Consider the following 27830-nt stretch of genomic DNA (forward strand, 5'->3'; position numbering starts at 1 on the left):
TACATTCTCTCTCTCTCTCTCTCTCTCTCTCTCTCTGTGTGTGTGAACCGTATTTTGTGGGTTTTTAAAAGAATTTTTTAAAAATTACACTCGTGCAATTGCAATGTTGCAATTAGGTAGTGTTATTTTAATGATTTTATTTAGAAATAGTGAAATTTTAATTTAGTGAACACATTGTAGGCCAGCCGTATAGCAGTGTGGCTGCCACAACCAAATGAATCTGGTTAGCTAACCCTGACAGGTTGTGTATGCCTCTTATGTAACGAGGTACTCTAGATACTTTGTTGAGATGGGTGTTATATGGTCTCATGGCAGAATTGGCACTTTATATTGTCTTACTATAATGTGTTATAACTAGACAGTAAACTGATAACACTATAAAGTTGCATTTGGTCCTATTAACTCCCTCCCCCGGGCTCAAATGTGAAACTCTGTCTATTCCAAAAGTGGATTATTTTCCAATAACAGCATGGGCCAAAGTGTTTTATCTCTCTTATACCACAGCGATTGTAATTCATTAATGAACAATTTGTGTTTTTAACTGTTTATTATTAATGTTGTGGAATGTCCGCAAGACAAGTTAGTTCCTGTTTTCACTTACATTATAGCACCTATAAACCTTTATTTCCTTATGAGGCTCTTTTTTTCCCCTTCTTTTATGATCTTAAGTTTCATAACCTAAAAAAACATACATTAAAATACTGTCATCTGTAGTTGCACTTTTATTCAACTATAAAAAGTGTAAGTTGTACACACATTACACACAAAACAAAATTTTGGCTCAGGTTCTGTGGGTGGAAAGTCCAGTAACAGAAGGCTCATAGCAGTAAATAAAAATATGATGGTATAAATATGGCTAATGGGCATAATATTCATATTTAGATATGTAACTCTTTGAGTTAAAACTATACCACACCATATAACTTTACTTCATCCAATGACCATGGATGAGGAATAAAAAAATTTCAACCGCTTGGTTTATAACATGCAATGAACAGTGGTATAATTTGATAGATGAGAGCTGTATTCCACACAGCTCCCTATTTCAGTGCACTATATAGGACATGACATAATAGCTCCTCCAGCCTTTGTGCACCTAGCGCATTTAATATTTGGCCTAAGCCCTCAAAACAAGCTCCCCTACTGCCCTCTATTGGTGTGAGATTACTATCAGGTGTTTATTCCCGTGCATTTTCATGACAGATGGAAACAAGTACTGGTGTTGCACAAAGGTAATTCAGCTCACACAATATGTAATATTACAGTGAATTCATACACAGCTGTAATTCAGAAACAACAGTGACCAGATTCAGTAAATATATATATCTCCCTTTATTAGGTCCACCACTATTTTACAAGCAAAAGAACATTATACAGGCCAATTAAATATAACACAAATATCATGACATGTGGCAAAGACTTCAAGTACAGGAGGTCCACTCAGTCCCGACAATGGCAACGGTCCCTCGGAAGACTCTGCCAGAAGAGAAAACAGGAGAAACAAAGACAGGTTACAACCAAATATGCTCATTTTGCTGACTTTACAACAATTTGCTTCTTGCAGGTATGGCTGTACTTGCTTTGTTAGAGGACCTCATCAACAGTGCAGACACAAAGAGCATGTTATTCAAGATTAATTAGACTTTTGTCCATAAAATTTAACCTGCAGAGCTTTTGTTTGCACCACTGTTGCACTTCACAATACACCAGTTTTTATTGAGAATGATATTAGATCAGTGAACTCAGTCTCAACCTAGGTAATTCATCATTTCGAAAGGTGTTATTAATAACACACATGCTGATGTGTTAACACAAAATATATGTAAATTTATACATACACTATATTACCAAAAGTATTCGGTCACCCATCCAAATGATCAGAATCAGGTGTCCTAATCACTTGGCCTGGCCACAAGTGTATAAAATCAAGCACTTAGGCATGCAGACTGTTTTTACAAACATTTGTGAAAGAATGGGCCGCTCTCAGGAGCTCAGTGAATTCCAGCGTGGAACTGTCATAGGATGCCACCTGTGCAACAAATCCAGTCGTGAAATTTCCTCGCTCCTAAATATTCCACAGTCCACTGTCAGCTTTATCATAACAAAATGGAAGAGTTTGGGAACAACAGCAACTCAGCCACGAAGTGGTAGGCCACGTAAACTGACGGAGAGGGGTCAGCGGATGCTGAAGCGCATAGTGCAAAGAGGTCGTCGACTTTCTTCACAGTCAATTGCTACAGAGCTCCAAACTTCATGTGACCTTCAGATTAGCCCAAGTACAGTACGCAGAGAGCTTCATGGAATGGGTTTCCATGGCCGAGCAGCTGCATCCAAGCCACACATCACCAAGTGCAATGCAAAGCGTCGGATGCAGTGGTGTAAAGCACGCCGCCACTGGACTCTAGAGCAGTGGAGATGCGTTCTCTGGAGTGATGAATCACGCTTTTCCATCTGGCAATCTGATGGACGAGTCTGGGTTTGGAGGTTGCCAGGAGAACGGTACATTTCGGACTGCATTGTGCCGAGTGTGAAATTTGGTGGAGGAGGAATTATGGTGTGGGGTTGTTTTTCAGGAGTTGGGCTTGGCCCCTTAGTTCCAGTGAAAGGAACTTTGAATGCTTCAGGATACATTTTGGACAATTCCATGCTCCCAACCTTGTGGGAACAGTTTGGAGCGGGCCCCTTCCTCTTCCACCTGACCAATGCCCTTTTGGAAGAATGGTCAAAAATTCCTATAAACACACTCCTTAACCTTGTGGACAGCCTTCCCAGAAGAGTTGAAGCTGTAATAGCTGCAAAAGGTGGACCGACATCATATTGAACCCTATGGGTTAGGAATGGGATGGCACTTAAGTTCATATATGAGTCAAGGCAGGTGACCGAATACTTTTGGTAATACAGTGTATGTACGTTCTACCTATAAATATATATATGTGTGTGTGTGTGTGTGTGTGTGTGTGTGTGTGTATATACACACATACATACACACACACACACACACACACACAATATATATTAGTGTGTGTGTATGTATGTGTATATACACACACACGCGCGCGCACACACACACATATATATGTATGTATGTGTGTGCGCGCGCGCGTGTGTGTGTGTGTACTAGTACAACAGTGCACGAGCAAAAAAAAAAAAAAGAGCATAAGAGCAAACCCATGAAATTTAAAATCAAATCTGATCATGAACATTTTATAAATGAAGCCACGGGTTTCCAATATTGGTGCAATGTGTAGAGGAGTGCTGGGGGTTAAGCAGATATCACTTAATATCACTTAGCAAATAATATTGTTCAACAAATAATATCATTCAGTGATTTTAGAAAACGGCTAAAATAGAGATTACATCTCTAAGAGAGAACATTTTATTTCATTTTAAATTAAGTGAATTTCCCCACTGTGGGATCAATAAAGTTTATCTTATCTTATTAACATTTGCAGAATTATATGCAAAAATTTAGCCATGGGTTTATGAAAAATATTTTGGGTGAGATAGCCTTACATTACCTGTTAACTACATGAGCTCTTATTGCTCTAGTGCAAAAATTAATGAATCAAATGATGGACATCAAATTTGTCTTGGTCGATCTACTACATTTGGGGAAGATTGTGTGTAGTAATTCACAAAACTGCCCCTTTAAAAGAGACATGACTGTTGTATGAAGTTGTATGTATGTGCCAACACTCACCATGACTGCAGAAGTCTATGCTTTGTCAATGCCAAGCTCCTCAGGTGTAGGAATTCCCAGCTCATTAAGCGTGGGACGAAGCTCTTGGATAACATATGGATAGATCTCTTTGTGTGGACCTGCTTTATCCTGTGTCCAAAAAAGAAAAAAAAAGTATTTGTAAAACCTTACATTCTATTATCTTACCTAAAACAAAGGGAACAGTTAATAAATGCACAGAGCAATGACCACATCAATGCCTAAAGTATCTCAAAATGTTTGTTTAAAACACTACTGACCTTAACTGCCTCAAGAATACGGATGGCGCTGCCCAAGTCATTTAGTCGCCGACAGGCTCTCAAAGCTGCTTCCAGGATTTTGGGCTCAGGTACCAGGTCATAACCAATCAAAGTGTTCATACCTGGAAGAATAAAAAAATCAGAGTCACACAATGAAGCGTGTATTATTCTGACTGATGCAGGAGCAGTAAACACTTGTACGCACTTAAAAACCTGGAGGGATACAAATTTCATTAGCGATCCAATCCAATTATATGTAGGCCCTCATCATGATTCACGCTTTGATCAAAGTTGGACTTGCATTAAGAAAATGTGCTTTGTACTACTATAATCATTTGAAATCAAAAGTACTTCCTGGTTTCGGTGATGAAAACACTCACAGAAATAAATAAAAAACTGGGCAATCTGGATATTTTACGAAACCAGGAAAAACATTTTCTTTGTCTTGAAAAGAATGTTACAGTTGGAAATGTTTCCCCCCTTTATCATCATATCCTTTACAGAAAACTTGAAACTCCAAGGCAGTGAGTTAAGGTCACTTATCTACCTACTAATGGTTTAAGAGAAAGATTAAAAATAACAACAAAAAGCACAAATATATAATGAAAGAAGACATATATTAAATTATTCATAACGTTCATGACTGACCTTTCCTGAGCTCCCAAGCATCAATATCTGGTTTGTTGAAGTAGGTCACCCAGCGGGCATCAAACTCCTCATCTGTCTCCTGCTTGCCATGGGAGTAGCAGCGGCTAGCTAAAGGAGCTGACAGGGAAACAATACGTTAGGGGAAAAAACAGCAGCCTGTAAGCGAACCCAAATTATTAATGAAATACATTACATGGCAAAAGTTTGTGGACACCTGACCAATCACACCAATACGTGCTTGTAGAAACATCCCATTCCAGATTTATTCTCCCTTTTGTTAGTAGGCAGTGTTCACATTTCTATAATCGCTGTACCAGTAAAAGCACTGTTTTGTAATGGGACACTCAGGTCACTCACTGAAAGTAAAAATGACAGGGTCCCTTAAATAGAAGGCAACATGCACCGTGTATCTTTATGGCATGTGTCATGGCAGTAACATAACAGGTCCTCAGTAGATGAGCCGTTCTGGCGTATGTGGAATATATATAGCAGGGATGATAAATAAACCGTCAGGATGTGATGCATAGTTTCTGTATGTGCAAAGTTGAGCTCTGGGATCTGACCTCTAACTCAGTAACACTACCCCGACTATGGCTAGGTGAGTGTAAGAGTACACTGATGGTGGGCATTGGCAGAAGATTACAGCAAGGTTCCTCTGGGACATGTCACTAAGTTAGTAGATTGAGTACATTTTTGAGAGCACACAATCTACAGTAGGTTTTCAGCATTAGAGGAATACCAGAAGTTCTCCCATACTAGCAGTAATCATGAAGTTCACTCATAGCAGTGGCGATATGTATGATATACAACATGCCAATAATGATGGGAAGACAAAGCCTTGCAGAAAATGTATTTCTGTTGTACAACCTTTCAAACTGAGATCTTTCATATGTCCCTAGAATGTGTATACCATTCAGAAGCAGTAAAATAAAAACTCAGAACCAGAACTCAGAACCAGAACGGCAGTGATTTTATCATTTTCAAGTCATGCCTTGTGTCACAAAAACACAATGTTGTTTCATTAACAATGGATCAGACTTGATAATGTTTTGATAAAAGGCCTCTCTGGGTGTGACAGTGTAATTTTAATAAACAAAGTGGCATATCAGAAAGTATGACATGAGAAATAGACTTCGGGCTGTAAACACTGTTATTCATTTTCAATCAGAGCCAAAAACATACTCTCTGGAAAAAGCAAAGAAATGTTATGCAGTGATGAGCACACAGCACCCATGTACATCTTATTCATTTTGACCACGAATCACTTTCATACAGATTAAATTTATGATATAGATATATGTAATGTTTGTTTGCTTGTGTTAGGGTTTATTGCCATACCAGCTTCAATGGCTATTTCATGGCAAATACAGGTACTAATCAAACACTCAATAAAATTCAGCTTAAAAGGTCAGATATTTCTGTACAACATAACAACTCTATAAAAGATTCTTTAAATTTACTTGTGATAAACATTGTAATAGTTTTCCTGGGTCTATCTTACAAAACAAGTTTGTCCAGGATAAAAGGCGTAGTCTCATGACATTGAAAAAAAACATATGTCTTACAGTCAAGGGAGTGTTACAATATTGGCATTTTGGTGGTTCTTCGACCTTCAGTAAATACCCATGGGTCAGTCTGGCATGGCCACCACGGCACCTTTTGTACACCTCTTGATCATATCTAGTTTTAAAAGGGTGGGTGCATATTTTTATTTGTCTAGGTAATGTAATCATTGAAACAGTGTTACGTCCTACAGTCTAAGGCAGACATATTCAACTAAAATTTGTAAAGGTCCAGTTCCTTTTAATGCTATGAAAAGATAATTTGAGGTTTTTATACTTGCACACATATTTCTTTGTCCAAATCTTTTTAAATGTTTTGTCTTCAGTGATAATGTTTCTTTAAACAAGCCATGTTGTTAGTCCACTAATCGGACTATAGAAGGTAAAAAAAATAATAAAAATAAAATTATATATGTGTGTGTGTGTGTGTATATATATATATATATATATATATATATATATATATATATATATATATATATATATATATATATATATATATATATATACACATACATACACACACACACAATAATAATAATAAAATATATACGAGTCAAGCCTAAAATGATGAAATATTAAGCTTTTAATGGTCTTAACAACAAATCATTGGTCAGAAAATGAGCAAGAATTAAACAAATGCACTCCTGAGAGCTCCTGTGCCACCATTTACTCATTTAATTTTGCTGCAGTGAACTGTTTGGGGAAAAGCTAGAAACAGGAAAATTCACTTATATAGTCTTCTTGTACCATGATAATGATTAAACTGTTTGATATAAAATTCAAACTAACACAAATCTGGGAGTACAAATCTTTCCAAAAATTCTTCTGGGATGTTTTTTTCTTCTTCTTGAAAGATTAGTCATTACTTGGTTATCTGCCACACCTCATCAAGGGCCACAAGGCTCAAACATTTTAAGAAATCAAAGAGAAAAGCTATCCCATATGAAGTTCCTTTATGTATTTGTTTAATTCTTGCTAATTTCCTGACCAATGATTTGTTGTTAAGACCATTAAAAGCTTAATATTTTGCCATTTTGGGCTTGGCCCATTTTTTTTGCCCAGGAGTGTACTCTCTGGTCCGATGATCTCTCTTCAGCTAAATAATTTAGATAAATGCATACCAACAGATGTGCACCAGGTTCATTTTTCAAAAACCAGAGTAATTTTTTTCATAGGTTTATTGGCTCTGCTACAGTATTGTTTCATGTACTCGGTGTGGTCTGCTGAAACACTCTGCTGGCTCCACATCCTGTCTGCTCTCCACCAGCACATGAGCCCTGCTCTGTGGTTCTGTTAGGTATGAGATGTTCACACAATAAGGCCATAAAAAGCTAGTTTATTTGACAGATTCAGTTGATGGTTATACATTAATCAAAGGCAACAAGCAGTGCGGTGAGAGGAAGAAATGCATTTCCACAGTTTCATGTGTGGAGAAGAGGTTTCACCAGACACATACACTGATTTACCTCCTACAGCTTCAAAAGCCTTTTGCTGACACAGCTGTTGAACCACTTCCTTCTGGTGTACTCTTTCAAATCGTTGTGCATTTTACCAGTATACACATAGTTACACATAGAAAAAAAACACTGCTATTTACTACTAATAGCAATTATCCAAACAGGCCTGTATCCTGGCAGACATTAGCTACCTTGTAGTGCATGTAGTTGGTAGTTACAGCAGGCTAGCACTCCCAGTTAGAAGGAAATAAAACGACAAAGTTTTACTAAAAAAAACAAAACAAATAAAAGAAGCTAAGGGACAACGTTACTCACATTACACGTTTGTTAAATTATACAAGATATGAACTGGTGTTTGCTAACGCGGGAAATTCATTGTGAACTTGAAATGAGCAAGGACGAGGAAACAAGGACAGAGCGGCACTCAGAGCTAGCCTCATGCACCGTCGGGCCTGAAACACTGAGCGGGTCATTACAAGGACACGACCAAGATTTACCTAGTGCCGACATATCATTAACTATAACACAACGTATGCTTTAAAATAGACCTAACTCATGTATGGCATTAGATAGGACTGCAAACACTAATCTAGCTAGCCAGGATTTTCTGTCTACCTGTGACTAGCACGCAAGCTAACCTAACTAGCTAGCGGCTAAGCTACCTAGCTCATAACTCAGAAGGTGCTCTCACTACAAGGTCGTTCATTCAAACACTAAACAATGCAGAATGTTACCGAGATTCTGTGGTCGGGCTTGTGCTATGCTCCGAGCTGCGGAGAGGGAAAGGCGGAGGGCGGAACTGAACATGCTGCAGGACACCGGGCTCGCTGCGGCTCTGAAGTACCGGGGCAGTCTGTGAACAGGAAGGCCGACACCGGACCGTGTAGCTCACAGCGCAGGCACCACTGCGCATGCGCACAACACGGCTTCCTGTCTGAGCCAAACTTTCACAGGTTCAAATTTTGTGTAGAGTTTGACACTAGAACACAAAACATCCACTTTTTGTTTATTCCAAAAGTACCGCTCACATATGTTTAATGTATTGTCCATGACACAAAAACATGGATCATATTGTGACTGATATGAGACTGATATCTATATTGAGATATTATATCTATTATCTTATGATCATATTAATGACTAGTGCTCATGTCCACTGAGTCACAATAAAGGGTGACAATACTTAATTATGTACAGGGTAGGATTGCATTTGTAGGGTATCTGATTTCCCTGCTCAAAATATCAGAACCTTTAGAGATTTCATGTGTTTCATGTGTTATTAAATGTGTTATTCCTAATGGTTCCTCAGTAGTTCTAATTTTATTCTGATTGCAATCATCTACCCATGAAAGAGGAACTGGTTGGGTTCTGGTGGTATTTAACAATAACCAGAAAATCCATAGTGGAAATCTTCAGGAATCTGATGAAGATCATTAAGCCAATTCCCATGAAAGTCCATTATTTTCCTAATGGATTGGATTTTTTTTTTTCGCAAGGGTTGTTCCTTGGTGCAGAATAATAAGCCACATAACAACATTAATGCACTGGCTTTATATTTGGATCTATAGTTTCTAATACTCATGGGATTTGATCAAAATGTCTACAACACTTCAGTGTAAATCTCCATGAGATAAACAAGATTTATTAAATCTGCATTAATTGCAACAGATGCAATTTGAGGCCAGAGTTTTGGTTGCACCATGTGTCACTTAAATATAGAAATTATGCTCAGACAATAAATAAATTGGTTTAAGATTGACACATGCATCATTAAAGATACTAAATGTAACATTTTATCTGAGAATGTATGGTGATTATGTAATGCTAAAAACAAGATTACAAAAATTTACATCTGTTTATTGAAAGATGATTAAATGAAATCCACTGAAATTATTTAAACCTACTGGATTTGGAATCTCTGGTATTGCAAGCCACTTGTGGAATAATATTTCATAATGTAGGTTGTGCTGTGTTCTTCCTCCACACCGAGTGACCACAATTCTAAAGAATTCGGGCTGTCCCACACTGTATAATGCTCACTATATAGTTTGCCTAAATAGTAATAACACCAGTGGTGTAGTAACATACTATTAAGTATAGTAGTATGCAGTATGGGAGAGTCTGCTCAGTCTTACAGAAGTGTTATGAGACTAATGTAACTTTATTGTGCACAAAAATATAAGACTGTCACAGTTAGTGAATACCAGATGAAAGTGCGAAACCTCTCAATAGCAGCACATTTTATCTACCATCAGGGTGTTAGTTCTTACTGTGACTGCATGATCAAGCAGCAGTCCTCATACGCAGATGCCACATTGTAATTGTGTTCATTCTGCAAAATCAAAAACAGCACATAACATACAGAATGAACTAATAATAAACTGCTATACTGAATTACATAATGAACACATAATGTTAGCTAGCTAGATGAAATGTAAGCTCTGGTTTCACACACACACACACACACACACACCACAAATCAGCCATAACATTAAAACCACTGACAGGTGAATAAGTGAATAACATTGATTATCTCTTTACAATGGCACTTGTCAAAGGGTGGGATATATTAGGCAGCAAGTGAACAGTTAGTTCTCAAAGTTGATGTGTTGGAAGCAGGAAAAATGGGCAAGCGTAAAAGATCTGAGCGATTTTGAGGGCCGATTTGTGATGGCTAGATGACTGGGTCAGAGCATCTCTAAAACACCAGGTCTTGTGGTGTGTTCCCAGTATACAGTGGTTAGTACCTACCAAATGTTGTCCCAGGAAGGGAAACTGGTGAACCAGCGACAGGGTCACGGATGCTCATTGAGCGAAGGCTAGCTTGTCTGGTCCAATCCCACAAAAGAGCTACTGTTGCACAAATTGCTGAAAAAGCTGATGCTGGCTATGACAGAAAGGTGTCAGAACAGACAGTGCATCATAGTTTGCTGCATATGCTGCATATATGCGATGATGTTGGACATATCTGAAGTGGTGTGTAATGCACGTGAACAAATTTCTCTTCAAATTCGATGCAACACTCCTGACACAGTGCTGACTGTGAATCATTATTACAGTATTGGCAGGGTAACTCATCCTGTTATAACATATTCTTCACACCTGACTCAGTAACTGGTAGTTGTGGGGAAGGCTGTCATCAGTGCTTCGGTATTTGTGCGGAAATATTCGGAAATATTGAAGGTATTGAATATAGAATATTGAATATATGGGTAAAGAACAATAAAAACAATAAGCCTAAATTCCCACCACAAGCTCCTTATCCAGTAACACAAAACTCCTTATCCAATAACACAAAACTCTTCATCCAAGAACATACATCTTCTTATCCAAACATAAAAATCACGTTTTCAGTGAGTCAAGTCATTTGATGACACCATCAATTACACTATATATATATATATGTTTGTCTGTTTAATGTATCCCTCCTTCTGTGCAGCAGAAAGAAAGAAGGAAAGAAAGGGGAAAAAAAGACAGTCGCGTGTCTCAGCACTGTATGTAATCATACACATGGCCACAGAGTACACTCACGCACTGTTTATACAGACGAAGAAATCAAGTTTTATTTGATAATAGTTAACGAAAGCAACATATAACGTCAGAAAAAAAAAATACAGACCCCACTCACCCAAAAGAGCCGACTCATTCACACCAACACATCAACAAATACAAACACAGCTGGGATTCCTGATACATACAATCAGTAATGTAACTGAGGACCATGTCCAGCAGAGGGCAGTATTATACGCTTTTTTTTTTCATTTAAAAAAAAAAAAATATATATATATTTTTGCCCCCCAAACAATAATTTATTGATGTTTCGATTGTCATGAGTTTTTTTTTTTTTTTTTTACTTTACAGCAATTCACACATTTTACATTCTTTTAAACAGTAGAATCTATGTTTGGATATATTATATGTTTTTTTTTTTTAATCTCATTTATAAATGTTGTATTACAGACTATTGATATGAGGGAGCTGCTTGTCTACTATGTCCCATGGCAGTCCTTTTTGCATTAGGCAAAATCCCATGAGAGGAGTGCCTGAAAGATCTTTTCCCAGTACTTGCTGTAGCACCTGCCTGTTCCTCCTCCTCTGATCTGGAGCTTGTCTCAGTAGGGGACTGGTATCCTAACTCCTGTGGGTCCAGTGGCTCTTTGGAAAGTAGAATGCAAATTGAAGGAACAGTTTTACGTACATTCACTCTTTCACCCTCCTGATTCTCCCACACCTCTTGAATGTTCCTGTACTGAAGCTTTGACACTTGATGCAACCCTTGGACTTTACGTTTCACAATCTCAGCACAGGTAATGGTCTTAGTGATGGCTCGACCCAGGCCAGTGAACATAACCTGAGATATGGGAGCCACGTGTCCTTCCCCCTGCAAGCGGGAAATAGCAAAATGCAAAAGGTTTCGAATTTTAGTCCCCTCCTTGACGCGCATCTCCAGCACCCCAGATCCTAATCCTGGAATTGGACATGGGCTTGATTCTCCAATTGAAGTCACTTTTCTGAATCCTGTTTGTCCTGGCTTTGAAGAACAGACACTTTGACTCACAGTCATGTCTGCAGCAGAATGATAAATTTCAAAAACAGGTGGGGTGCATGAGGAAGACTGCTTGCTGACATAAGTCAGCTCTTCACTGGACAAGGACATAATTAAAATTTATTTATGAATAAACAGTTCTTCTTTTTTTAAACAGCAAAATCTGAAATGATTAGAAAATATCAGAAAATTACAAATCAGTTTGCATTTATTATCTTTAAGAAAATAGAGATATTTTAGGAAATGTGTCATTCTGCTGGAATCCAGAACAGGCTTGAGGCTGAGTATCAGCAATTTCCCACTCTAATAACTTTATAATTACTGTTACTTTCAAACACAACAGTTTACATCATACATTGATTAAATTATTTAGTTTAATGTATTCATTTAGTTTATTCTATATTAACTCCATATTAATTGCTAAAAATCACATCATTTAATATTTACCTGTTCTGCATATGGACATCACATGACCCTGTTGGATGGCCAGGCTTGTTAAACAGTAGTTAAATCAATCTTCAGCAAAAGTGTTCATGTTCCAAGTGTCCTCAGATATATATAAACATGCACATGGATAAATGTAGTTCACCAAAATGTCTTGAAGAAGCATCTGAATGGCTCTGAGGGACATGGGCCAGGAGGGGGAATAGAGAAAGGACCTCACTGGAACCTCTTAAAGGGACAGGCAACACTTTCCTTCATCTAAAAACTTTCCTAAGAAACTAACATTACATGCTGATAGAAGATTAATTTAATTCTGAGTTGGCTTTGTTGATGAGCTCCTATCAATCTAAGTGTGTGCGTGTGTGTCTTTTATGTAAATAATTACATAAATATAATGTGACTAAGCCAGTTCAAACAGAGATGCACAAAAAAGCTCAACACAGCATGTAAGTAACATTGAGCTATAAAACATCTTCAAAAATTCTGGACAAAATATTTATACAGTGCAGTATTCTTCTTTGCCCATTGTATGTTCTTTGCCTGTTCCGCTTTGATAGCCTCGAGGCAGTGAATGCACCCGAAGAGCAGAAGGGCACACAGTGCTCCAGTTCTGCTCCACAAAATCCACAGCCTGAATCCGAGAGTCTGCGAGGCATCTATGACCCTCATATCAACACAGAAAACAAGGTCAGCAAGAATATTGCAATGTAGAACAGCTTGATACACAAAACATCTTATTATCAGTGTACGAACAGTGAATTATGTATTCATTTGAGATTTAGAGACAAAATGAATATAGAAGCATTCAAGAATTACAACTGTGCATGCATGAAGTGTAAAGAATAATATGACTACCCTGAGAATGTTGTAGTTGTGCTACCTCATATCTAATAAAACTTAAGGTAGAATAATGCTATCATCATACAGGGAAATTATTTCCAAGGTCCATAAAACCATTGGTTCCACATTTTAATATTCAGAACATGTCTTATAATTCGTACCAATCAGCGTGCCCAAACAGCAGGCTACTGCATAAGCATGTATAGAATAAAGATTATGACCCCCCCCCAAAAAAAAAACACTACAGAAGCTAATTAAGTAACCTATTCTGACAGCTACAGCTTCAGTTTCTTTTATCAAATGCCACAGATGCTGCACACACTCAGCTGTTATCTGGCAGACAGAGAAGGCTTTGCCACAGGCTCTCTCCAGTGGGTGTCTCTAGAAGTCTTATTAATTTGATTAAAAGGAAATGAAGGCTCACAGGGAAGGCAGGCGGATTACAGTACCCCATGGAAATGAAGTAAAATTTGAGTTAATGGTTTTAATTTTCTAACCTGGAGCTCTGTTTAAATCGTTCATCAAATGGCATTTTGATTAAAAAAGCAGGAAGCTGAAAGAAATAACAAACCCTCTGCTGAAGATGGAACTCTAACATATACGGTATGTCAAGATTCAAACTGATGTCATGATTCAGATTGGTTTAAAGCACACATAAATGTAGTATTGTAAAATCCTTTAAAGCCTTCCTCAGAGTAACACATAGAATTGAGTAACACAGAGAATTGACATTTGAGTATTACGGAGTTTAACTGCTGTGTGTTCCCTATTTAACAGTAAGGGGCCTGATGTACATTAAAATGAATGCATGAAAAATGGAGATATTGCAGGAGACAGTAAGTAGGGAGGGTGGGACGGTGACACAGTGAGTAGTATTGCCACCTCCAGCTCCACGGTCTCTGGTTCAATCCTGAGCTCAAGTCAATGTCTGTGTGGAGTTTTGCATGTTCTCCCAATGTTCACATTGGTTTCCTCCCACTGTCAAAAACATGCAGATATGCAGATTGGCTACATTAAATTTCCCCAGGTATGAATGAGTGTGAAAATGTGTATGTGGCTGCATGGTGCCCTGCCATGGACTGGTGTCCCATCCAGGGTGATTTCTCCTGCCTTGCGCCCCATGTTACAGGGATTGGCTCCAGATCTACTGTGACCCTGACCATGATGAAGTGGTTACTGAAGATGAATGAAATAAATAGTGAGGAAGCAGATGCGGAGCTCATATGGAAGTAAATGTACTGTAATAAATGATGTTTTCTACCTCAGGAGAAACAAGACTGAGCCTAAACCACATCAGGCATGCTGAAAAGCCCACTTGGATTTATTCACAGCACCCACTATGTGTATTACATCCACAGAAACACTCTCTTTTTAACACACACAGACCACTGTATGTAATTTTCAGTATCATGCCTTTATTTTATTTTAAAAAAGAGTTTTCCTACAAATGTGGGCCATGACCACAAAACATAACCTTTTTTTTTTTAAATCACAGAGGAAAATGACATGATCACACTTTTATTGTATGTTTATATACAGTGGTAAGACAAAACACGCTGCAGGTGTCTCTTTGCTGTACAGCACAGTAGGTTAAGTGTAAAGTGTTTGATGCTACAGATATTGCCTAGATATTCAGCTTCTGAAACATTATGATGAAGTGTACAGCAGGTTTATGTCACCTTTATAATATCTGTTTTCTTCAGTACCATTAAAAACAACAGACCACATATTCCAAAAACAGCTCAGGACTGAGTCTAATCAATACTCTAAATAAATAAAATTATAGTCAGCTTTGGCTTAAACTGACTTCTAAAAGTGTAAAATTAAGCAACTGGTGTTAACTGAACACAGCTGAGTACTTAACAGAATAATACCTTACGGTATTTTTTTTTTAAATTAGTCATTATATAGCTTATTTATCGGGCCTCTTCTGGAAATACAAGCTTTAGCACCCCTTTTATGCTGACATCTAATGTAGCACCTTTTTCATCTACGAACAACAACTTCAGTGGTAGAAAGGGGTTTTCCGAATCATGAGACAACAAATAAATCTGACCTGTGCATTAATATTGACAGTGCTTGAATGTGGCAACAGAGCCCCTAAGTGGACACATGGGAGGGATTTTTTTTAAATATATCAGAATACATAACATAGTATGCAATCAGGGGAATGCTGTCTAGATAAAACACACATACACACACATACAAAGGAACACACAAAGGTGGAATGTGTAAAAAAACAGGTTAAAAACAACCTTATTAAAAAATTTAAAAAGTTCGTCACAACCACTTTGTAATTTGGCAACAGCAGAGAGATGACAATATCCCATTGCAGGGTTAATACTGTCTTTCCTCAGTCTCTCAAAGAGTCAAATCATGACATTCAACTCGACTGTGTCCCAATCACCCGCAAGATCTCTCTCTGAATTCGAGCTTCCTGTGTGTTAATGTTGGCATCTCCTACCTGTCCATCCTCATACCTGTGTAACATACACATGGTTACAGTTAGCATTTGTGAGCAGGTAAAATGAGTTAGGTGTTTAAGGAGAACAGGAAACTCTAGCTTGATTAAAAACTCACACAAAGAAGAAGCGTGTGCAGACATGGTCGGGCACAGGGCACACCCAAATATTCCCATGTTTCTGGAGGTCTTTGGATGTTATTACTGTGTACATACAACAATAAAAACAGTATGGATGAAATACAAATGCTATTATTTTTAATTTTTGGAAGGTCATTATGGCTGGTCTCTTACCCTCACAAAGAGCGACACAGTTGAGATTCCGACTCTGAAGAAACCTCGACTGCACTGGGAGACTCTGCAAAAAACATGAATATAAATATGGTAGAAAGAAGTAATGTTGTAAAGACACATATTCGTGATAGGTGTAAAGTGTAACCTATTGATTTGTCCAAAGCTGGCTTTTAACTGTGTGATTACAGAGGTCTTTTAATATTAATACTTATCAAACTGAAATAATCCCAAAATCTAGATTTACTTCTGTAACAGATTGTGTGATAATGTGTTCTCCATGACAAATTATGTGATGAAGATCCTCTAACAACAGACCTGTGATCAAAGAAAATTGCCACATTCTGCATATGCGATCAATCAGATGGATCCAGGCTCATGCAGAAAATTAGGAGCTTGAGACAATAAGGATGTTTTTCCTATCCATTAGCATGTTTCATTTACGTTTCACCATTGCCACTACCATATTTCTAGCTGTCTCATGAGTTTTCTGTAATCCCGTGTGGTCCTGTTGGTGATTTTTTAGAAGAGCATTGTAGCAGCTGTCACATGCTGACATTTTAATAAAACATTACTGATAATGCAAGAACTTTGTTGATGGCTCTTTGGTCACAGTGGCATTAAATTGGAAACCAGTGAGCCCATCATATCATGCATTCTAAGACTGCCGATCTCAACTCACGTCCAAAGAATTCTTTTATGATGTGCTATTTTTGTCGGGCTGAAAATCGTACAGTGTAAAGCTGGCTTTACACAAATAATTCAACTAAAATAATATCACAGATAAGTCCAAGAAAAACTTGTAAAACTCTCAACTGCACAAATGAACACATACCTGTGAGATGGTGTTGACTCTGTTATAATGATGTACAAGCTCCTCCTTTGTGGGCATGTGGTGCTGTCCTTTACCCATCCCTAGAAAAAAAAGCATTTTTAGTTAAACTATTCCTTGGAGTGCACTTTTTTAGGTCTGACCCAACCCTACAATATATCACATACATCACCAAGTCTCTCCTACCTGAGTATCCAAAAGAGATGCTTGAGATGGGACTGAGGTAGATGCCCTTCCCATAGGCTGCTCCATGCAGCTTGTGTTGGAGAAAACATGGATGTATTTGAACAAACTTATAGTCTGTAGAACAGAGTATCCTAAGAAGTCATCAGGTGATGGTTTAATACTTCAACAGTTCTATCAGTTTGTTTGCCAATGTAGTACATACTATACCTGCAGCTTTGTGTAGGAGGCGTTAACAAGTCCATTTCGTAGAATAGAGTGCCAGTTTTCTATATGGGAACCACTAATACACATTGGTAGAGATAAACATGCATTATATTGAATTATTGTTGCATTATATCGAATGTACAGTTATCTCCAGAATTACTGCCCCCCTTGGTAAAGGTGGATAAATATGTTATTAAAAATATCTTTGTGGTTAATTAGCTTAATCTCATACTGGATATATTAGAGAAATCTGACCTTTAATTGTTGTAAATTTATACTAAGAAAAAAACAAAAATAATCTAAAATATACACTATATTTTTTAAACCATGTGTGTCCCAATTATTGTACTATTGCAGCCTTTTTGGAGTCCCTTTGCCAACATAACAGCACTGAGTCTTCATATAATGCTTGATGAGATTGGAGAATACAAAGCAAGAAATCTTAGACCACTCTTCTTGGCCAATTCTCCCCAATCACATGACAGCTACCATCAAGGGAGAGCGAAAGCTATCACGTTCTTTGTGACACGTGAAGCCAGCCGGCCGCATCTTTTCAAATTGCTGCTCATGCAATGTCAGGGGGCGTCGTAACACAATCAGAAGAAAGCGTTATCTGCATGCTTGACTGATAGAAAGAGTATGGCACCCCTCCCTTCCTGAGAGCACACCAGTTTTGTTCTCCTGCACTCCTGGCCACGAATGGCTGTGGCATCATCGGGATTCAAACTCCTAAGTCTGGACAATAGGGTTATTGTAACTTAAATACAGTTCATGGAGTCTTTATACAGTTCATGAGTCCATGATGCCATGTATCCAAAAAAAAAGGTTTCCCAGGAGGTTTGGAGGAAAAACACAGATCACAGATCCTCCACCATACTTAACAGTGGGGATTAGCTTCTTTTCTGTATAACCATCTTTCTTTTTATGCCAAAACCACCTTGAGAGTTTGTTGCCAAAAAGCTTTATTTTTGTTTCATCTGTCCACATAACCAGATTCCAGTCAAAGCGTCTTGCAAACTACAGGTTCCTCCGGTTGTGGTTAGAAGAAAGAATACTTTTTCACATGCCAAACGTTTCTTGCTATGGGGTGGCTAAATGTAGTTTTGGACCTCAAAATGCTACTGTCTTCTGTGATACCTGGAGAAATGTTTGCCATTCTAACCATCCTTTCAACCAACCATTCATTCTCTAATCTTCTCCATGGTGATGAAAGACAAGAATGAAGGGAATTTGGCCTGTCATATCTAATATTACCCAGTGACACAGGAAGTCAAGGATGACCAGAGTATATAAACATTTAGGTGAACTTTAACAAATATGAATGGGGAACATTCTTCAGCTACATTTTCTTCATCAGAATGTCTGTTTTTTATTTTCTTGGAAGGAATCTTACTTCAATTTACTTCACTTAAAGAATGTACTTCTCTCATATTTTTAGAGAAATGTCTTTGTGGAATTGTCCATTTGAAATGTTTTGGATGATTACAGTTTCTTCTTATACAGATTATGGTAAATAAGCATAACCACAAATGTATGTTTTTTTTTTTTTAATAAAACCTTTTCCCCATCTTTAGCAAGGGTGCCAATAATTCTGGAGCTGCCTGTAGATCAAATTAAGATACCAAATGATCATGATGACCATGACAGTGAAGATTTAGATATCATATTAATATACCCACTGAAAGGCAAAAGTGCTGCCATATAGTTTCCTAGCTGTGCGGAATCGAGCCTCTTTAGCTGGAGGGCTACTGAGCAACAAAAACTGGTGGGTAGTGTGCATGAACTTGAGCTGCTGTCAGCAGAAACAGAAAATAAAGAAATTAGATAAAATGGAATAACTCATTTGTGTGCTTTGTTTATGTAACAGTTGGAAAGTAGGAGTACAACACTGCTTAGAAGTGCACTTACCCTGCTTAACGGCAGCTTGACAATATGAGATCGATTGCTGGATATAATCCTGCAACAGATGAATAGAGCAAAAAAGTGTATTGTCAAATGCAAATGCGGCTTAAAGATGAGAACAAGAAATATCACTGAGGTGTGGTTCAATTTCACAGACTTTAGCCTGTAACCGCTTCATTATAGCACAGAACTTAGTTTTGCAGCATTACAACATCTGTACAACGGTTTACCAGTTATCACTGCACAAAGCCAATTTCACATTTATACAGTGTAAAGGTAAAAATGTATACATATATAAGATTCTGTACACCTTTATTTTATAATTCATCCTTATATTATTTATACTAGTTATTTTAGGTCAGTTCCCTCTTTTATTTATTTTTCTGCTTCTTGCACATCTGTGCACTCACCAAGATAATTTCCTTGTATATGTAACAAGCCTAACAAATTAAACTGAGTCTGATTCTTACCACTGTAACAGAGGATGTGCAAGTGGATCCAATTTGTCCATCTGTTTCTTTATCTCTACATATGAGCCCTATAATAATATGACAGTGTTGGTCATTTTTTTCAGTCAGATATACCAGAGGATATCAGGTACCATAGTCACAAGTCAAATATAAGGTTTCTTTTAGATCAAAGTTAAATTTGTCATATAGATAGCACAGCTCCTTCCATACTTGTGTTATTTCTCGTATCGACATGATGCTGTCCAGTGCTTTTTGCAACCTATCATAGCTTCGTTTCTGTCAACAAAAGGAAAGCAAAAACAGAATATTAAAAAAACAGGGTGACATGAAAAGAATGTAAGTGTAATCGATATAGTGTAATAAAATGGTCATGACAGCTATCATGATGTCGTTACATCAGATTAAATCCTGTACCTTAGGGTTAAAGGCCAGAGCCTTGGGATCGAAAGGATCAACCACCGATGGATAGGGATCAAATATAATGCTTTTACGAGATGACTCCAGGGCAGCTCTGCACATTGCTACCAGCAAGTCAACGACCTGCATGAAAGTGGTCACACAGTCACTTTGATCAGACTGATTGAGTTTCACAAGGCAGGACAAACTCAAGAACTCTTTGGACTTTCTCAATATGTATGTGTATGATATATATGCATTACCTCTGCCCCTGTTGCCACATCTTCAACAGCTCCTGACATAACTCCCAGTGTGTAGAAGGAGAACACACATAGCTCTCTTGTACAGACTGCTGGCTGGAAAGACATGTAGATTTCATTAAACATACATGAATGTATCTCCAATGACAAATATAATCAGAGACCACAAGTAGTTCAAATACAAACAATATACTGTGTACAGCATATGGGAAAACTACAGCTATTTGTAGTTACTTGTTGATACCTTGAGCATGGAGCCATTCTGAAAGACATGCTGCTCATCACAGACCACACAGTACTCATTCAAGGTGGGAATTCTCTGTTCTGAGTACTTCATAATCTAGAAAAATAGACAAATTTAATATGGACAGACATAAATATAGGCATCAATCCTATAAAGAAAAAAACAAAAAATTTACCTGCACAAGAAAGCCGTATTCTAGTGTAGGAATACTCTTGCAGTGTAGGAGAGCTTGTGAAGAGAAAAACAGCTCTATAAGCTGCTTGGTGGTGATCTGAACTGTGGATCTGGAGCCAGGGGCCGTCGCATTCTACAGAGACACCCAAAAAGTAGATTTTATCTCGAGTTGACCATAGACCAGTTGTTCTCAAAGTTTTTACAGTCAGAGGCCCCTTTAACTGTATAACTGTACATTCATGGAGCCCCTCAGTACAGATTTATTTTACACAAAAATTTTTCAAAAATAGGCACATTATTTAAATGTGTACAATATGCTTTTATCTATTTACTGGAGCCAGAGATTCTTTTTTTTTCCTGAACTTTCAGGAAAGAAATTTTTATTAAAATTAGATTAGTCATTAGATTCCAGTTGACAGTCTTTACAGGAGAACCATGGCCATAGACCATTCATCTTACACTGAATAAGGCACTGCATTCAATCTGTACTCCATCGAAGCTTAGAGAATGAACTCATTACTCAAAAATCGTACTGAAAGAATATAACAATGTAATGAATGTAATGTAATGATTAAAAAAACTAGGTAGTTCTTCTCCTCATGCAATATAATATGAACAATTCCCTAAATTAGGAGTGAAAGAATGTGGGCTTGAGTATCTCACCTGTCCATTGGGCGCGTACGTGAGTACATCTCCTTTTGGCATTTTCATGGTACAGGAAACTGAGCGGCTCATAAGGCGGCTCCCTCTCGGCTCAGGTCCTGATGTCCTCCCCTTCTCTCCAGGGCCCTGGATCAGAGGTACATTGGGACACCTAAAAAAAATGGACAAAAGCAGCCATTAAAGGAATTAATTGATGTTGCATAAGCTAATGTATTGAGTGCTAATGCTTATACATTTCTATAAGTTGTGACTTCTGTTATTGGTCAGGGTTTGCCCAAATAGATAAAAAACATCTAAGTACGGAATGCTAACTTTTTACATTAAATTTTAATTTTGTCAGAATATTTCAGAATGAGGTACAAGTGGGCCATATCAACATGAACAAAGAGCCCAAATAAGGGTAAATATGCTTATCTGTTGGTACTTGGCTATTGGTGTGAAGATGCTGAGGCCAGCCCGGAATTTCTTGATCGTTCCTCCAGCTTTGAACCAGCTATGTCTCTTCTTCTGCTGTGCTCTCAAAAATTCATTGCTGAGGTGTTTCCACTGATTAGATATGAATGTGCTAAGAATTCTGGGAAGGAAAAGAAGAAATACATTAGAAGATTACTACTACATACACTATATAGTCAATGACTATGACCAAATATAGTATACTATTACTATAATCAGCTAATTAATAATAATGTCATAAATTAAAAAATGAGCTGGTCACCTCTTGAGCTGTACACCAACACTGAAGCTATCTTTACAGGAAGGCTGGAACACTTCCACTGTCGGCTCTAAAAGACATTAACTGTTCAGGTGTGCACAGAATATTGTGCAAAATGGAAAAAAAACACATGTACAGACAGTGTATAGAAAAACTACATATAGTTGTCATTCCTACCTGGTCCATCCAGGTACTGAGACAAAGAAAATCGAAGGCGTAGAACTATAGGTTCTGTTCTGTTGACTTTCCATGCCGAGGCCACCTCCTCCTGTTGGATAATACACAGATATACAGTGTCCTTTAGAATTACTGGCACCCTTCATAAAGGGACAATATAACTTTAAAATAAACAAACAAATTCTACTCAACTAGGTATTATTTTTCATTGCAGTGAATTTTTGTTGTTCTGCTTGAAGCAGTATATGACATAAATCAAACAGGATGTCTGTGAACAGGCTCGGTGCAGACCATTTACACTTGACCAGCTAACATTTGCAATTTCTACTTTTCAGTACACCATACAGCTTCATACATACTGGTTTGATCCATGTTATAAATGTTACATTGTACAAAATGTCATAAATAGGAGAAAACAGTGAACGTTGGAAGAAATATCATAGAGCCAGGGTTGCAAAGTGGTATCTTAGACACAGTTAAGTTAACTCACATCTAAAAAGCTGATGTTTATGTGCAAGTCGATGTCCACATCATCAATAGCCTCATACTCCCTGAAAAGAAAAGGGTAAAGCTGAGCTCAGGTTCTGTTGACATTAGCCTTATATTAGTTAACAAATATATATTGACCTTATTTTAACTACCTTACACCAACAGCACTGTCAGAGTAGATATCCTTCACAGCTCCAACATCTGTGTCCAATTGCGGGTGGCAATACAGATCAGCAGCATAATTACCCTGTAGGAAATAAGTATTTGTTCTGCATAGTAGAAGAAAAAGACATTTCTTCCCTCCCTTAGAAATAGCTACCTGAGCATTGTACAGCAAACAGTACAGCAAACAGTTCAAAGAATCTTGTCTTCTATGTTAAGTTACACTGTCATTTGGGTTTTTTCTCATTCAAGGACTGTGCTTAGTCTGTATCCTGTATTTATCCGCTGTTTGTGTTTGTGGAATTCTGCATGAGGGTGAGTTCGTTTCTAATGAAGCGTCGGGTAACAAGTAGAACAAGAGCCATATGCTGTCTGCATCCCGGCTCAACTCCACTTCCACCTGCATTCATCCAAATGCCATAGAGTCAGCCACACTCAGGTCCATAGAAACCAAACTTCATGTTGAACTGACTACATTGTATTAAGCAAATAACAGTTCAGCCTATTGTACATTTTGATATAGATACCTGTGCTCCATAGATGATGTTTTCACAGTCACTGTCCCCATCTGAATCCTCATCACTCCAGCACTGCTCACTGACACTCTGAGAGGCAGACAGGTTAACCAGGGTCAGCTGTGTCCTCCTCTGTCTTTTTAAATCTCACTGATTTACTTGTCCTCACCATCTTCACTCCCCTAGCCCTGTCCTTTCTTCAGCACATGCTTGTATTAGCCTAAGTCATCTACTCAGCTAGGTGAGTGTGACAGTAGGACATCTTGACATATTCCACACATTATCCAAACTTGTCATGCTGAATTTATCCAATGTATTTTCCACCTTGTACAACTGTTTACACACTTCCAATAGTCAAATGACCAGTAAACGAATAGCATTAGGTAGGCTTTATATTTTAAGGTTCTTTACCATGCTGATCATAGATTTAGCTCCAGTGACTTTTTGTTGCCCTTCCTTTCCATTCCAGTGATGAGGACTTTGCCAAGCACAGTATGTTGCGATCTGGTTTAGACTCTGTGATGAGGTCAAGCATTACAACCAGGATGAAGATGATGCTTATTCAGCCAGAATGGCTGAGTAATCCCAAACCATCCCAAAACAACCTGCAGAACCAGCAAGGAGAAAAGGGTGTGGGTGCTGCTGCCTCATTCCACCTCATTTACCTTATTTCCATTTTGATCAGATGAAAAGAAACCAAAAAAAAAATTAAGAGCCAAGTAGCAACATGCATAGAATACATAGACAAAGGACATAAAATGAAAAGAGCAATAACAGTAGCTCAGAAAAATAAGTTAGAATGTCATTTCCCATTGTCAGTGCCTTTGTTTAAGTGACCAAAGAGATGCAGTTCTCATGTTTAATCCACAGCTGTGCAATAAATAATCATTCAGGTTTATCACAAAGGAGAGAAAAATCCAAATACATAAAATCAGTAGTGTCTATTAAACATTTGAAGCTAATTCAGTCATCCTGAATCTCTGCATCTCTTTGGCTTGCCCTGTTGATTGATTCCTAAATACATGTGCAGCTCAATGCAGCCGCCCAAACCTCAACAATGAGCTAGATAAAAACCCACTCAGCTCCAATTTACCTCAGCATCATGAAGGTGGATTTTACCTCTTTCCTTCTGAGAACAGGGAAGTGAAGATTCTCCGTATTTTATGTGGCATTAATTAAACGAAACACTTAAAAAAGACCACGAGAGAAATGATAGCCAATGGGCAGTTATGAAAAAGGTTTCATTGTGTGCTTCTCTGTCTGTCCGTGTCAGCTGCTAGCCCGGCCCTGTCTCGCATTTGTCGCTGGCCCTGTTTCTCCCCGTGCTGGCCGCTTTCTCCCTGACAACGCTCGGCGTGTGCGCATGCGCAGTGTGCTCCTGCCTGGTCACGAGACCACCGATAGGGCGCGCGCTCACAGCAGCGGGACTTGAACCGTGTACAGTCTATACAACAGGAACAAACAGCGCGGAATGAACAGAGTGCGCTCTCTTCTCTTCTATTATCTTCTCTTCTGTTCTGGTCTCTTCTATTCTGGTCTTTTCTCTTCTCTTCTCCTGCAGCTTACCTTATAGTAATGTTCAAAATGTCACTGGATCCTGTATATAACATCATGCAAAACATCTTGCACAATGTAACATGTACAAGATAACATTTTTAAAATATTTCTAACATTTTGTACAATGTGATGTATAACATTTTGTATATTGCAACATTTCACAATATTTCACGATAATTATAACTTTTTGTTAACTGTAACATTGATTATATTTTGTTCAATTCAATATTTATCACAGTTTGTACAATGTAACATTTATAGCATTTTTACAATGTAACATTCATAACATGGATCAAACCAGTTCACACATGTCAACATTGCTCGTCCAAAACTGAAGCTGTATGGTGCCCTGAAAAGTAGAAGGCCCAAATAAATAAGCAGAAAAATGATATCAGATGGGGGGCAAATGGTCTACACCGAGCCTGTTCACATACAGATGGGTCCTGATTGATTTATGTCATATAAAAAAAATTCACTGCAGTGTAAAAATAATGCCATGATAAACTTGATTGGCTTAAAAATATAGATAATCACAACTTTGCCTTGCCCTTCCACCTACATGCATGTTTGGGAAGTCAAAGGAAACTCAGAGAGAACATGTAGAACTCAACAAATCTGAGCGTAGGATCAATCAGAGACCTTGGAGCAGCAACGCTGCTCACTGACTCACCATGCTGCCCATTTTTGATCAATTCAGATCTTGTTTTATTGACATTAGTACTTTCTTTGGCCTACAATCCCTGCAGTATAAACAAGAAAAGCACTACATGTCCTTCCACAAACTTCTTGCTGAATTCTGCACCATTACCAGGGCAAAGGGAAGAAAGCATTCTAGAAGAGGTGAATGAGCCTCTCTGAGACTTTAGCCTTGAAATGAACTCCTCTTTCTCAATATGCATTTTACTGAGGAGAAACAGGAGAACCCAGTGAGACATGCGGACATGGTTAGAACATTCAGACCTGTATGGTGTCATGAGCTGAACCTCAAATTACTACCTGCATGAGTACTCTGCATAAAGTATGAAATAATATGAATCTTGATATTCCCAACAAGGGGTGCCATAAAGGAGGGAGGAAAGTTGGAGCTGATTCCAAGGGGCTTCAGAAGACTGGGAGACCAATTGGACACAAGAAACAATATGACTGTTTGAGCTGGTGCATAAAATGCCTGCTGGTGCCCAACATGGGATACATGGGATACCCCCTCAAATATCCAATTACCTTTTAGGGAGTGGAGATATTGTGATCATCCGCCTTTTCACTTGGACAGTATGTGCACGACATACTGTCCAAATAGATTTATTTCCACATGCTCTTATTTCTAGCATGTTGCTTAGACTACAAAAAACCTGCAGTACAAGGTGTACTATAATGCTCACATAGCTACAGCATAATGTGTTATAAAAGGTTAAGGTTTATCTGTTCATGATAAAATAATAATAATTTTTAAATTTTCATTCAGAAGTTGGGTTCAGTTTACTTTCTTCATAAAGAAAAAAACTGTTTAAAATTAAAAAGAGTTTGGTCTCTGTCACACCTGATTTCTATTCACTATCACACATGCATCAGGAGAATCCTGAAGCATCCCAGTACTGCCAAGTTGCCACTATTGGGTTTTTGAGCAAGGCCCGCAACCCTCATCTGCTCAGCTCATTTGTAAATCACTTTGGATAGAAGCATCTGCATTCAGTGAATGTAAATGTAAATGAAATGCTATCATTCGCTTCACTTCATAAGGACCCTAAAAAAGCAATGCTTAAATTACTTAGTCTATTGGCAAACTTCTTGAAACAGAGTGGGGCATCTACAGGACAAGGACATTGAATAGAGAAATAGTAAAAAGCAACATTACAGAGACCAGAGAGAACAACTAGTCTACTGCAAAGAAAAATTGATGTTTGAGAGGTTTGCGTACACGTTGAGTTAAGTATATTCACATCAAGTTCCATGGCCTGTTATACCCGAGTTGTCTAGTAAAGCAAGTTGATGTTCCTGCATGATATAAAAGCCATGACTTCTAGAAACATGGTTCTTGAACTGGAGTCCGAGGACCACCAGGGGTCTTTGAAGCACAGCTCTGTGGATATTTCTTTTTATGGCTTTTGCTTTGTGACATGATGCATTATCATTATTATGCTGGAAGTAGCCATTAGAAGATGGGTAAATTGTGGCCATGAAGGGATGCACATGGTCAGCAACAATACTCAAATAGGCTGTGGCATTCAAGTGATGATAAATTGGTATTATTGGGCCTAACTGTGCCAAGAAAACATTTCCCACACCATTACACCACCTCCACTAACCTGGACTGTTGACACAAGGCAGGTTGGGTCCATTGGATCATGCTGTTGGCGCCAAATTCTGACCCTACAAGTTGTCTGCCTCATCAGAAATCGAGATTCATCAGACCAGGCTACATTTTTTCCAGTCTTCAGCTGTTCAGTTTTGGTGAGCCTGTGCCCACAGCAGCCTCAGCTTTCTGTTCTTGGTTGACAGAAGTGGAACCCGACGTGGTCTTCTGCTGCTGTAGCTCATCCGCCTCAAGGTTTGATGTGTTGTACATTCTGAGATGCTTGTCTGGTCACCTCAATTGTACAGAGTGATTATCTGAGTTACTTTCCTTTCTGTCATCAAACCAGTCTCCACTGACATCTCTC

At 38.2% G+C, this 27830-nt stretch overlaps 3 protein-coding genes across 7 annotated transcripts; all 3 read right to left on the bottom strand.

Moving 5' to 3' along the window:
• Positions 1-1308: 1308 nt before the first annotated feature.
• Positions 1309-8552, bottom strand: LOC113530128 (cytochrome c oxidase subunit 5A, mitochondrial). The gene is made up of 5 exons (XM_026919897.3): positions 8383-8552; positions 4627-4743; positions 3979-4100; positions 3701-3829; positions 1309-1476 (listed from the first exon to the last, which is right to left on the bottom strand). The coding sequence occupies exons 1-4, from the start codon at positions 8453-8455 to the stop codon at positions 3716-3718; spliced, it is 426 nt and encodes a 141-aa protein (XP_026775698.1). The 5' UTR covers positions 8456-8552; the 3' UTR covers positions 1309-1476; positions 3701-3715.
• A 2940-nt stretch (positions 8553-11492) lies between these two features.
• On the bottom strand, positions 11493-12332 carry rpp25a (ribonuclease P and MRP subunit p25, a). The gene has a single exon (XM_053237201.1). It carries the CDS (start codon positions 12303-12305, stop codon positions 11610-11612), a length of 696 nt encoding a protein of 231 aa, XP_053093176.1. The 5' UTR covers positions 12306-12332; the 3' UTR covers positions 11493-11609.
• Positions 12333-14855: 2523 nt separating this feature from the next.
• On the bottom strand, positions 14856-25022 carry parp6b (poly (ADP-ribose) polymerase family, member 6b). 5 transcript variants are annotated; one of them, XM_026920069.3, is made up of 23 exons: positions 24710-25022; positions 24028-24221; positions 23629-23706; positions 23092-23186; positions 22941-23001; positions 22451-22541; positions 22277-22343; positions 21986-22135; positions 21562-21712; positions 20900-21031; positions 20725-20820; positions 20484-20576; positions 20239-20364; positions 20035-20100; positions 19825-19892; positions 19361-19409; positions 19132-19241; positions 17456-17528; positions 17249-17318; positions 17066-17145; positions 16234-16297; positions 16059-16143; positions 14856-15958 (listed from the first exon to the last, which is right to left on the bottom strand). In XM_026920069.3, the coding sequence occupies exons 2-23, from the start codon at positions 24037-24039 to the stop codon at positions 15862-15864; spliced, it is 1914 nt and encodes a 637-aa protein (XP_026775870.1). In that variant the 5' UTR covers positions 24040-24221; positions 24710-25022; the 3' UTR covers positions 14856-15861. The 5 variants fall into 5 exon arrangements, with proteins under 5 accessions (XP_026775870.1, XP_026775869.1, XP_053093220.1 ...); XM_026920068.3 differs by having other exon boundaries at positions 19132-19244; positions 24736-25018; XM_053237245.1 differs by having other exon boundaries at positions 19132-19244; positions 24028-24281; positions 24736-25018.
• Positions 25023-27830: the final 2808 nt, after the last annotated feature.

Source organism: Pangasianodon hypophthalmus, chromosome 9 (assembly GCF_027358585.1).
Source record: "Pangasianodon hypophthalmus isolate fPanHyp1 chromosome 9, fPanHyp1.pri, whole genome shotgun sequence".
NCBI classification, from domain to species: domain Eukaryota; kingdom Metazoa; phylum Chordata; class Actinopteri; order Siluriformes; family Pangasiidae; genus Pangasianodon; species Pangasianodon hypophthalmus.